General features: G+C 34.0%; 3 protein-coding genes across 4 annotated transcripts; 2 read left to right on the forward strand and 1 right to left on the reverse strand.

Annotated features, from left to right (window-relative positions):
* The first annotated feature begins 2583 nt into the window (after positions 1–2583).
* LOC112525444 (beta-1,3-galactosyltransferase GALT1) lies at positions 2584–9428 on the forward strand. 2 transcript variants are annotated; one of them, XM_025135575.1, is made up of 8 exons: positions 2584–2766; positions 3886–5054; positions 6778–7013; positions 7125–7406; positions 7515–7643; positions 7714–7893; positions 7983–8090; positions 8992–9428. In XM_025135575.1, exons 2-8 carry the CDS (start codon positions 4298–4300, stop codon positions 9199–9201), a joined length of 1902 nt encoding a protein of 633 aa, XP_024991343.1. In that variant the 5' UTR covers positions 2584–2766; positions 3886–4297; the 3' UTR covers positions 9202–9428. The 2 variants fall into 2 exon arrangements, with proteins under 2 accessions (XP_024991343.1, XP_024991344.1); XM_025135576.1 differs by having other exon boundaries at positions 2611–2766; positions 3877–5054.
* Positions 9248–10186, reverse strand: LOC112525445 (protein DMP9-like). Its single transcript, XM_025135578.1, has one exon. The coding sequence runs from the start codon at positions 10184–10186 to the stop codon at positions 9512–9514; it is 675 nt and encodes a 224-aa protein (XP_024991346.1). The 3' UTR covers positions 9248–9511.
* Positions 10187–12384: 2198 nt separating this feature from the next.
* Positions 12385–13242, forward strand: LOC112525157 (E3 ubiquitin-protein ligase MPSR1). The gene has a single exon (XM_025135141.1). It carries the CDS (start codon positions 12541–12543, stop codon positions 13147–13149), a length of 609 nt encoding a protein of 202 aa, XP_024990909.1. The 5' UTR covers positions 12385–12540; the 3' UTR covers positions 13150–13242.

A 13242-nucleotide genomic window follows, 5' to 3' on the forward strand; every position in this document is an offset into this window, starting at 1 on the left:
TAAATTAAATTATAATAAAAAATTAAATTAAAAAACTAAAAAAAATAAAAACTTTTAAATAGTTAATTTGATACTTATATAGATATATTTTTTTTAATGATATCTTCAAAATTATATTTTATTCAAAAATAAAAACATTATGATTTTTTCAAAACCACATAAATGTATCATAACATCAACATGAACAGAATAAAACGAAAAGTTAAAATCGAAATATATCTTAATGCACTATACATGTATCATTCTAATATTTATAATTTCAAAAAGTAAATTTAAAATTAATTTCAATCTAAAATAAGAATGGGTTAAACGCATAGAAAAACAACTTACTTTCATAAAATTTTTATGATAGAATTTTATTTTTGTTTTTCCTTATTACAACAATGTACTTTTAAATTATTTTTTATTAATACCTCATACTTTAAAAATCTACTCATATTAGTAATGGGTAACATGTTACCTTTTAAACCGGTTAACCCCTTGATTTTTTTTGCTTGTTTGACTTTAATGAGATGATGTGGATGACACATCATTTTGATGACTTAACTAAAATAAAAATAAAAACATATTTCAAATTATTATTAGTGATTTTTATTTTCCATTGCTATGATCTAAAAAATATTTAATTTTTTTTTGACTTTTTCTTATTAAGTTGCATGCAAATTAAATATTATAGAATAAAATATTTATTAAATAAATATGAAACATTATTTTTGAGATATATTTTGTTTGTAAAAAAAGTAACACTTCTTATTTTATGTGGTTCAAATAAATACACATCTTTTAAAGTTCTCTTTAAAATGTTAACAAAATAAATTGTGATCTACAATTTTGTAATATTGTTATATTAATAAATAATTCAAAAAAAATCTAATTAATTTAATATATTTATACGTCAAATAAAAGTTTTTGATCAAATATAATATATTCTTTAAAAGATAATATTTTTTGGTAAAAAAAGAACAATTCTTATTTTTTTTTTCAAAAACACATATTTTTTTTTAAAATATTAACGAGATAAATTGTGTTCTACTAATGTTATTGAAATTGGTATATTAATGAATAATTTAATTTTTTTAATTCATTTAATATATTTATTAAATAACATGTAAAATATCTAAATATTAAAAATTAAAAATACAGTGTTTAATAAGAACTAGTAGATGCTATAATAAAATAATTTTGAAAGTACAATGTTGTAGTAAGAAAGTCATATCACTATAATACATGTAGACAATCTACGTGGACAATGAAGTGACATGAAAACCTGGTATAAAAGGTAAATTTAAATCTAAAGGTTACCCAATGATATAATGAGTAAATTTTTCAAAGTACAATACTCTAATAAAAAATAGTTTGAAAGTATATTGTTAAAATAAGAAAAACTAAAAGTACAATATTATAATAAAAAAATTTATCAAAATAAATTGTTATTTTAACATGCCCAAATAAAAATATGGTCGTAGATCAAACAGAGTTGTCACAAAATTGTTAGCACGGCGCTTTCTATGATTCTATCACACCACCGGCTCTTGCCTGCCCCCATTTTTATATTCCATTATTTTTATTTTATATAATACCTTTTATTATCATCGGATTTAACCAAAATTAACCAATCAATCTCATACAATTTTGTATCAAATCATGTTAAATACTATAATTATTCATGTTTGATTTCATCCCAACGACAATTTATTCGATTTCATCAATGATATATAGAATAAATTGGTTTATGTTACTTCTTATTATCAGGGGCGGATGGTCACAGGGGTCTTGGTCCCTGGGCTTTTTTTTCCTGATAGAGTGAAGTATCTCCAGTCTATTAAGATTTTAAGCATAAATTTTTTTTGGGTTCCTCCACTATTGTTGATCCAGTCCATTTGTATTCCGTCTCTGCTAAGGATTTTCTTAATTTTTGTTTATCTTATTTTTATAAAAAAAATTAGTTGGGCAAAATGATGGTTTTTGATATCCAAATTGTAGTAGTTGGTGTGGGGTTTTTATCATACTGTAAATTCCTAACAAACATCTGTTGCTTAAAGAAATGTAATTCTATTTAGAGTAAACTTCAATTTTGGTCCTCTAGGTCTAGTGAAACTTGCAAAGTAAGACCTTAACTTTAATAAATGTAAAAATCGTTTTTGTTTTGTTTTGAATGTGATCCTTGATTGTTAACTCTGTTAGTTTTTATCTCTAGGATAAGAGATAAATGAGTTAGTATTCATTCTACCAATAAAATTGCTAAATTTAAATATTTAGGAAAGAGATAATATTTTATAGTTGTGCTGAATATTTTTAATGATATAATTAATTATGTAATTTTCAAAATAGAGATTCTGTTGGAGATAAATTTAAATGGAACTTCTTTTAAAAGATTTTAACATTTTACTTCTTCATTTTAAAAAACCTAATACTGTAAGGACTAAAATTGAAAACATTCGAATCTTTAAGGACTAAAAAAATCTAATACGCGTATTTAATTTAGGAAATACGAATTACAAATGATTTGAAGAAATTATTCATAGATTCATATTATTATTACCCAGTCAAAGTCAAAAGGGAGGAAAAAACCCTCCATAGCTACAGACGAACACGCGCAAAGAAGACGAAGAACTCTACGACGACGACGACGACGACATAATGTCACATTAATACAGCGACTTCATTCAAACACAAGTAACCAACTTCTACGCCATTCTCAACAAATTCCTCTAATTTCTCTTTCTCATCCTCCGCCGCCGCCGGACGCTGCTCCACCAATTGCAGGTGCTTTATTTTACTCTGTAATCAAATTCACTTTCATATGCCTCTATTTCATGTCAGTTTTGTAAATTTTCAGTTCACCGACAGAATTTAGTACTTCAAGTTTGACGGCGTAGTTTTTATTTATTTATTTGTTGAATCTTGAATTGATCTTCACGAGCTTTCTGTAAATCGAGTGAGTTTTGAAATTGAGATGCATTTTGAGTCAAATCCAAGTGTTTTGGTACTTGTGTAATAATTAGTGAGAATACGTTGGTTCAAATGACTTTAGATTTGGTATAGTGTTTGATTATTTTCTTTGTGATCTGATAGTGAATTTTAACATAGGGTTCCCATTTTGCTTTACCGACCCTTTTTGTGTTCAGGTTTTACTTTTAGCAAAGTGGTAGCTCTTTGGCCCGGGAATTGTGCCGATCTCGGTGTTTATTGATGTGAACCGCTTCTGATTTGAGGAATTTGCATATCTTACAACTGTATCTGTAAACAATGTGTGCTTGTGGATGAACGAGATTGTACATGTTTAGTAATTATGTCCGCTGATTATGTTATAGACAACATTTTTTGTTTAAATGATGATGGAAAATAATGGTGTATTAGCAGTAGATGGGGTGATTCTAAATCCTAAAAGAGTACATCTCTAACTTGATTCTTACCCAGATTGGCTTGATTAACAATTGGTTGGCTCAAGATTAGCTAGGAGGGTTAGCCAATCGAGTGGATTGACTTGGAACAAGATTGTCGACGAGGCTTAGCCAATTAAAAAATAACCCCAGATTGGCTTGTTTAGCAATTATTTGATTAACGCGTGAGCATTAGTCAGTGAATTGACTTGGAAGAAGGTTGCCTAGGAGGCTTAGTCTAAAAAAGAGTGAAAATAACCGGTGATGGGATTTGGTAATCTGGTTGATCTAAAGATTCCGCAGTTGACCTATTGACAACTAGTGTGACAGCAGTTCTTGTCAACTATATATCTGTCATATGCACTCTTTAGTAAACAATGATACTCATGTTAACTTTTCAGCTTCTGCCCTTGTATGGTTATACTTAGTTGAGTTAGTTCTGAATATGTTTCAGTAAATCTTATAAGTGACACTGATCAATGTTAGTTGCTAGCATTTACAGGGACAGAACATGATTTTTCAAGGGCAGAACTCCATATGCAAATATATTATTGAAGGCTAAGGCTTGAAATCAATTTTCAACATCATAAAGTCCAAGTCTTGTGATAAAGGAGGAAGCTTTAGAATGGCATGAGCTTATGGTGTACTGCAAGCACCTGGTATTGAATCATGAGTTTTAAGTATTGGGTATTAGATCAACTGGCATCACTCTCTCCAGAAGTCTTATACCGAACCAATGCATTTTCTGATGAAGAGCATTTCCCATCGATTAAGTAGCAATTATCTCAAACATTTAAACCTTTCTTCTTCACCTCAAGGAGTTAACTTAATTGCACAGAAGTTCATACAAACGTTAATTACAGTTGTATGAACTTTTGGGTCATAAGTGTTGATCCTTCTATCAATCGATAGAAATGAAGAAATGGTATATCTATGTTCTATCTGCATCTCTGTTAACATTTATGGTCCTGGGGTACTTTGTTGCAAAAAATCCAATCAGAGAAGCTTATATTTCACCATCTTCATACTACAATACAACAAATCCTCTTGAATGGATAAATTCTGGTGCTCCTCCTGTTCAAAATCCAGAAAGCGGCTCTCAAGTTGTATCCGCTGATGAGATAGTTTCCACCCTCTTCACTCAATGGAACATATCTGTTGAAGAGCAACAACCATTGCATACCTGGAACCATTTAAAACACTTAATAAGCCATGACCGTGTTCTGCCTAATACAGTAGAGGCCATCAAGGATGCTGGTGTTGCATGGAATAACCTTATGACTTCAGTTGAGGAAGAGAAATGTAACATGAATAGAAGTTCAGATAGCAGAAAAAGAGAGAAACAGTGCCCCCATTTTCTTAGTAAGATGGATGCCACAGAGCTTAATGATACTGGATATAAGTTGAGAGTTCCTTGTGGTTTAACGCAGGGTTCATCGGTTACATTTATCGGCATTCCAAGTGGTCTTCTTGGTAACTTTCGAGTGGATTTGACTGGTGAGCCTCTTCCAGGGGAACCAGATCCTCCTGTGATATTGCACTACAATGTTAGGCTCCATGGCGATAAAATAACTGAGGACCCTGTAATTGTTCAAAACACTTGGACCATTGCTCATGACTGGGGTGAAGAGGAACGATGTCCAGCTCCCGAACCTGATAAGAATAAGAAAGGTACAAATAAAACCAGCTTGTAGTTACTTTGCACAGTACAATTGTTAGTTACTTTACGCACCGACTGTAGTTTTACATGATTAAATCATTCCATAGAGGGATATGTTGATTCCTATACTTTAAGTTAAATATTTTTGCATTGTCAAACAATCCATATGCAAATCTATGTCTATATTCTATTTACAAGAATAAAGGCTCGTAAAAGATTTTGTGGCAATTTCTTTCTTTCCATTAAGTACCACTTTTACTTCCTCTGTCCCTTGAAACTTGCAAGTTGCAACAATCATGGATTAACGAGAATGTGCAAAAGTTCTATTTGCCTATGCCTTAGATATTGTTATAACCCGTTTCGAGATGGGTGATCTCCAAAGAAGAGCGGAAGAAGGAAGACTAACAACTTTCTGCATAAATATCAAATAGTAAGCGTACAAGCAATATGTAAAGACCCGTGACCATGATGCTTTAACTATTCCTAAATATTCTCCTAACCAATTACCAACCTACCATCCCTTAACACAACTTCCTACGAACTGTGACTTTAAGCATGCAACACAATGGACTCATGCATAATTATGACAAGGAAATAAAAGAAATAAAAAAACAGCAGCTAAACAAGAAATAAAAAAGATGCTAAACATCCATGTTCGTATCAGATACCCTCTTGTAATAACAATATAGGGAGAAAATACTTGAATTATATTACTATTTTTTGATGTATACCTTTTGGACCTAAATCAATGCCATAAATACTTTATGATAATTACAGACATTGCAAGTAGTTAACTTTTACCGGAAATTTTTGCCGTTTATTTTTATATGCCCACTTTTGTCATTCTTGTTTTCCTATGACATACCCTTATATGTGCTATGATGGAGTTCTAATCAAACTCTTTAATTATTGTGATAATGGCTATAAATTCACACGAATCCTGGAGTCCTACTTAGCATAGATCAATTTATTGAATTAATTTGTCCTTTCATATTTTCGCTGTTGTATAAAACTTGATGTTTAATCTTGTTTTATTAGCCGAATTAATATAAACTACCATAATACGTATGCTCTTAAGTTGGCATTTTAAGTGTATATAATATTATTTGGAATTTAATACCCTTGAGGAGCTAATTTTTGCTTCATAGTTTGATTAATCAGTCTCTGTCTATATATTAGTCATACTGGTGCTGATGAGAATTCACAATAATTCTTCTGCACTTCTCTGTTGCTGTGAAATTTCTGATTTTTCTTTTGTGGGAATGATGTGTATGACTTCAATTATGTATTATTACAAATAGTTTTTTGTACCTTTGGTAGTATAGGAGCTAGGAAACAATTTCTACTTGCCTAAAGCAAGAGGAAGTCATACAGCATGATATAGCTGTATTCTACTTGGTATTTTTTTTAAATCAATCAAGTGGTCAAGAGACGAGTCTTCTGTGTTTTAAGCTGTGTTGGAGATATAATGCTAGTGGGGCATTGAATAATAATTTTAATGGTTCTCAGTGTTAAATTTGGTGCCACCCTGAACTTATTGAACGAAGTTGAACCACTAAAGAAAGAAGATATGATAACTTCTGGCTGCCGTCTTGTTCGATGTCTCATCTTCGTATACTGCCTTGTAGATTATTAGGTTTAACATTTGGCATCACACTTCTACGTGGGTCTTCTTTTTATGGTACATTTAGTGCATTTTTATGGTAATTGACCAATGTTGTTTTGAAATGTCAGTGGACGAACTGGACCAGTGCAACGAGAAGGTGGGTAAAGTTGTTGATAGAGCTCCTGCAGCTACCAGACATTCAAATGGATCAAGAGAACTTCATGTGGTTGATGGAGGGTCAAAAACACGAACCTATTTTCCCTTTAAGCAAGGATATCTTTCAGTTGCAACCCTGAGGGTTGGATCAGAGGGTGTCCAGATGACAGTTGATGGGAAGCACATTACATCATTTGCTTTTCGAGAAGTAATTTCTCTCACTTTATTCTCATTAGCTGCTATATTAGTTCTATCACCAAATCTTGGTACTTTTTAATCTATCTGATGATTGGCTGTATCTCATTTCATCCCTACTCAGACTTTGGAGCCGTGGCTTGTTAGTGAAGTAAGGATCTCAGGAGACCTGAAATTGGTGTCGGTTGTAGCCAGTGGTTTGCCCACTTCAGAGGATTCAGATCATATAATCGACTTAGAGTCTCTTAAATCGCCCTCGATTCCTCTTCGAAAGAAGATTAATCTATTGATTGGTGTCTTCTCGACTGCAAACAATTTCAAGCGTAGGATGGCTGTTCGAAGAACATGGATGCAGTATGCTGCAGTAAAGTCAGGAGAAGTAGCCGTCCGCTTTTTTGTTGGTTTGGTTAGTTAGTACTTTTTTGATCCATTTCTTCTATTTAGCTTTTGAAAACGGATGATAAAATCTTGCAGCTGTTTCACCAATTGACACAATTTAATACAAATATTGCAGCATAAAAATCGATTGGTGAATGAGGAACTCTGGAATGAGGCAAAGACTTATGGAGATGTACAGTTAATGCCTTTTGTTGACTACTACAGTCTTATCTCATGGAAGACCATTGCCATATGTATCTTTGGGGTAATGTTTTTATACCTTCTTCCCTCATGAAGAATTTGATAATATGTAGCTGACCAGATATCTATTACAGACGGAAGTTATCTCTGCGAAATATGTCATGAAGACGGATGATGACGCCTTCGTTCGTGTAGATGAAATTTTGATTTCTTTAAATCGAATGAATGCCAGTCGTGGATTGCTCTACGGTCTAATTAATTCGGATTCCCAACCCCATCGAAACCCTGACAGCAAGTGGTATATTAGCCCCGAGGTACCTCTCTTTCTAGTTTGTGCCTTATTGATGTACTTTGAATATTTATACCTCCATACGCTAAAACATTCCCATCTTATCTACTCAAGGAATGGCCTCAAGACAGATACCCTCCATGGGCTCACGGTCCTGGGTATGTCGTGTCACACGACATAGCAAAGGCAATCAACCAGAAACACAAAAAAGGCCGCCTAAAGGTACGTTCTAACGAATTTATATTGTTAACATTTCAATCTCCTTCTTTAAGTTCCAATTTATGTACACTTCACATCAACATGGTTACCACATTTAGTAACCATGGGTATCAGGGCAATCCTTGCATACACCGGATAGGACATGATAGAACAAGGATTACTGTTCCATGTTTGGCGGGACTTTTATTGTGGGACAGACCGGAACAAAGTGGAACAGTCGTGTTCCATCCCCATCCTATGAAACAAGGTGGAACGGACCTATATTTTACCAATATAACCTCAAAATAAAACTTAATTCTCTTTTAAAACATCAAACACACTTCCCTCTTTGCATTTTATTCATTTTTAAATTTTATTTATTGTATTTTATGCAATTTAAACTTTCATTTACTCTCCTCAAAATATTTTTTTTACGGTTTCTATATTTTGATTAATTTATATAATTTATGAAATCAGAAAATACCGGATCTCCCTCTACACAAGCAAATTGATTCATAATAAAAAACTAATAGACTTTTTATTTTGGTGTCACTGTAATCATAATGATATATTTTATCATAAAGATATTTATTTTATGATAACAAATTACATAAATCAATCAAAATATATAAAATATATAAACAACTCATTAGGGGTAATTTGATCATTTTATCTACTATGGCATGTCAGTTCCGTTGTTCTATCCTATCCTGTTTGGATATCAAATGCACCCTAACTAATCCCATGGGTCCCTGCAATGTTGAAGTGGTCCTCACGGGACTCGAATTGGTATCTACCAGTTTAAGCGAGTATATTAGCCTATTTTAGCCTCTAATGTTCAACATTACCGTTATCTATCAACTCTCACAATCATCAACCAAACTAAACGAGGTTTGAATGATTCATGAATATTTTGGTGAAGCAGATGTTTAAGCTAGAAGACGTAGCAATGGGAATCTGGATTGACGATCTAAAAAAGAACGGTTTGGAAGTAAGGTACGAGAAAGAAGAAAGAGTGTACAACGAAGGTTGCAAAGACGGTTATGTCGTTGCACACTACCAGGGACCTCGAGAAATGCTGTGTCTATGGCAGAAGCTTCAAGAAGGTAACCGAGCCTTCTGTTGTGGCAATTAACACCCCTTTAAAGCCAGTAACTCGCTTACAAACTGACCGAAAAGGGGTAACACCAGTGTTGTATCAGTGTAGCTAGGTATTTTGTTTAGCTATACATATAGATACGTAGATAGATACAGATATTTTAACGACCATTGATCGATGTTTTTGTATGATTATATATGTAACTGGAGAGGTTGATGTATAGAGAGCATGCACCATAATGCTCTTCCTGTATGCTATTTTTCGAGAAAATATGTACCACTTTTACTGCACAAGATACAAATAGTTACAGCATTACTGTTTTACGGTCTTACATACCAGAATATCGTTAGGCTGACAAACATCCGATCCCGTATCGGGTGTTAGGAAACACAAGAAACAAACCACTACAAACGATCCCAACCATCAACGGGAAACTCTGCATCACTTCATCCATTTCCTTCGCATGCTCCGGGAACAAGCAATACGTAACCCGATGGTCCGAGAACGCGATTGCCATGAACACCATGGAAGACATCATTGCGTGTATGAAGTCCGTGATTCCGACTTTATACCGATCGTCTTTCGGCACTTCGACTGTTAAAGTCGGCTTAAACACTTTCAATCCCGATGGCGTCACGAATCCATAGTAAATCTTCCCGTCAGGCGCACGGAAACTGTCTGTGAAGTGGAAGAAGAAGCAGGAGAATGTGCAAATGGCGAGTAGGATGTTGATCATGAGGGTGGCGACGGCCAAGCAGCGGCCTTTGCCGTAAATGGAGGGGAGGACCATTTCGAACGTTAGGAGAGTTCCGGTGGGGAGGAAGTTTACGAGCATCGAGGTCTTGGAGAGTGTTTTCTGGACTCCTTTTGTGAGTGTTTGCTGGAGTTTTTTCCTTCCACCACCATTTGCAGCGGAGAGTGGTGGAGAGAGTGTGGATTGAGAAGGCGGTGATGGCGGATCACGGTTGATTTGTGGGGACGGTGTATAGATTCTGATGCCGGATTCTTCAGATCGTTCCATTTTGAAAGTGGAGAATTGGGTAAAAAATTTGGATGAAATTGAACATTTGGAGGCATAATAACCATGAAATTGAATTTGGTGGTGTAAAACTGTAAATTCAAATTTCGTAATGGCGGTTAAAGGCGAGGCTTCTAACCGTCGGTTCTTACCGCCCTGGACTTTTGAAAATGTTCAATCTTGGCCCTTATGTTATTGTTTTGCTTCTTTTAGTCCCTACACTTTGATGTTTTATTTGTTTGAATCCTTTTCTTTTTCTTTTATTTTATACACTAGGTTCAATCCCGTCGGGGTAATTTGAAAAAATTAAATCATGTTAGGAACTTATCTTACGAATATGAATAATCATCGAAAATACGATGTTACTTTAGACTTGTACTCTTGAAATGATTCTGAAGTATAACTCTTCATATTTGAATTTAGAAATGAAACTATATAGAATCCAATTGGATCCAATTTTCCAACTAATAGATATTCATACCGTCATAATTTATAAATGTGATGTTATGATAAATAAAAAAATTGGGTTGAATTTGTTTTTTTATTGGATTCTGAATTGTCATATAAAAATCGTCAATTGAAATGCTGAAATTTTGAATCTAATCCAATACTATCATTATTAAATATACGATTTATATAAATCTATTTTAATTTCCTAAAGCCTTAACCCTAGCAACTACATTATCAGCTAGTTTGTCATACATAGCTTAAATAACATGACCTTTAATACACTACTAATTACAACGCAAGTTAAAAATAAAAATTGGGGGCAGGGATGGACCCAGTGTATTGGATATTGTGGCTCGTGCCACTGCTTCGTTCCTCCGTCCTATTGAAAAAGTTATAAGGTTGTGAAAAGTGTCACAGTACCAATTTGTTGTATTCCACCGTATATATTTTGAAACTATAGTAAAGACACAAATATTCCTCGGTAGAGTTGGTTTGCAGAACTTTTTTTTCCACCAAGATCCGAGTTCAAATATTTGCAGTAAACGTTTAGTCGGGTCTAGTTTTCCTCTCACCCGGAAGGTCTTCTCGATCGACGAATAATTTTTCTTAGGGCCTTGTAAGACCCAGATTTGAACATAGGACCTAACACATGAAAAACAATAAACTAACTAACAGATCAACAATGACTTTTTTTTTGTTTCTTATAGTAAAATAGTGTCACCACTAAAAAAAATTTATGTCCATCGCTGAATGAGGGACACATTTTATAAATCATGGTAAAAGTGTTTTTTTGTGTTATTTATAAAAAGAGAGAATTTGGACAAATTGGGGGCATCAATATCATTGATTAATAGTAAATCAAGAGATAGAGGTTTCTAGATGAATAAAACCCGCTACTAGGGATAAAAACGGACCGAGTAATACATGCCCCGACCCCCGTTTAAGCCTCCCTTCCCTGACCCCGCCCCAGATTATTCCCGACGTATTCCAGGGGAAGGAATCCTCAACGGGGGAATACGTTGGGTACCCGTTTAGTAAAAAACGATCTATTTTAAAATTAAAACTATAATAAATTATTACTATATTAATTACCGATATTGAAGATCAACATATATTTGTCATTTAATAATAAATGTATGCATATATACTTTGGCAAAGGATCGTGTGTTATCATTTTACCTTCTTTTTTAAGTTTGTTAGTTTTTTTTGTTTGTTATCATTTTGATTTTACTTCGTTTAAATATAAACACTTAGTTAAATTGTAAAATGATATAACAAAGTATTAACCTAACCAACTCGTACGGTTTGAATTTGATTGTAGCTTTTTTTAGATTGAGATTTTTTAAACTGTAGATATTAAATTAAATTATTCAAATGTTTTTAACTCGATCAACCGAAGCGATATACCAACCTTACTAAGGGGGTGTTTGGAATTACTTATAAAAACAATTTATTGACTTATTCCAGTGTAACATCGATAATAAATATTTTTTAGTATTTAGATAAATAACTTATACCGATAACAAATCGATGATAAATTTTAAAAAAAAAAATTAAACTCTTCTGACTTATAATAAATTAATAAATACTTTTACAAAAAAAATATAAATTATTTCAAATAAACAATCCTAAACACCGTTAATTATAAATCACCTTTCCGTTGCGCGTCGGAAATCTCCATGCCACTAAAGTTGGATGAAATTTCCATTTCTAGCCGCCACAGGGGATTTCTCTGCCCTCCGCCGTTCTATCCATTTAAAAGACGGCAGCACACAGACTATCCTTACACGTGTATACACCAACATTCCAGATCCTTCCACAACCTTCTCCCCCTTCCTTTTTAATATCTCCAAATTTTCCCCGTTCAATTTCAACTCCTAAATCACAACTAGGGTTTTCTCATCAAAATGGCTTCAGAACCAAATGAATCAGTATCTTCTTTGATCGAGAGACTGATGTCGATGCCCTACCTCTCTGGTTTCACCGGCACTCGGCGCGACTCGGAATCGGACTCCGATCACGATTCCGAGCATCACGATCTTCCTCCTCACCTGGATCCGTCACTCGATCGGATCATCCTGATTAATCCGGTGACACAAGGGATGGTGGTGATAAGAGGAAGTGGTATAGGTTTCGACTCCTTGTTGAACGATCTCATGAGGAAGGAAGGTCAACCTCCGGCGTCTCAAGCATCGATCGACGCGATGCCGAGCCTGGAGGTAAAAAGTACAGATGAGATAGAGAATTTAGGAGGTGAGTGTGTAATTTGCCTCGAAGAGTGGAAGGTTGGTGAGATGGCAAAGGAGATGCCATGTAAGCATAGATTTCATGGTGGATGTGTGGAGAAATGGCTGAAAATCCATGGGTCTTGCCCTGTTTGTAGGCATAAGATGCCAGTTGAAGATATGGATAAGGAAAATGGAGATAAAAGTGAGGGAAGAAGAAGAAGACAAGTGTGGGTGAGCTTTTCATTTGGTAATGAGAGATCAACAACAACAAGTGAAGAAGAAAGGTGATTAAATGTTTGTAAAAAAAGAGATAGCAATTGTTTCTGTTTGTTCATCCATCTGCAATTTTATTTATTTGAAGAGATCATTTCTCTTGCGCCT

The sequence above is a fragment of the Cynara cardunculus genome (assembly GCF_001531365.2).
Source record: "Cynara cardunculus var. scolymus isolate 2C chromosome LG 13, CcrdV1, whole genome shotgun sequence".
Taxonomy (NCBI): domain Eukaryota; kingdom Viridiplantae; phylum Streptophyta; class Magnoliopsida; order Asterales; family Asteraceae; genus Cynara; species Cynara cardunculus.

Bases quoted from the DNA above. Each gene is read 5' to 3' on its own strand.
- LOC112525157 (XM_025135141.1), top strand. From the start codon at position 12,541: ATGGCTTCAGAACCAAATGAATCAGTATCTTCTTTGATCGAGAGACTG.
- LOC112525444 (XM_025135575.1), top strand. From the start codon at position 4,298: ATGAAGAAATGGTATATCTATGTTCTATCTGCATCTCTGTTAACATTT. The intron at 7,014-7,124 runs GTAATTTCTCTC...ATCCCTACTCAG, and splicing joins CATCATTTGCTTTTCGAGAA to ACTTTGGAGCCGTGGCTTGT. The intron at 7,894-7,982 runs GTACCTCTCTTT...TATCTACTCAAG, and splicing joins AGTGGTATATTAGCCCCGAG to GAATGGCCTCAAGACAGATA.
- LOC112525445 (XM_025135578.1), bottom strand. From the start codon at position 10,186: ATGGAACGATCTGAAGAATCCGGCATCAGAATCTATACACCGTCCCCA.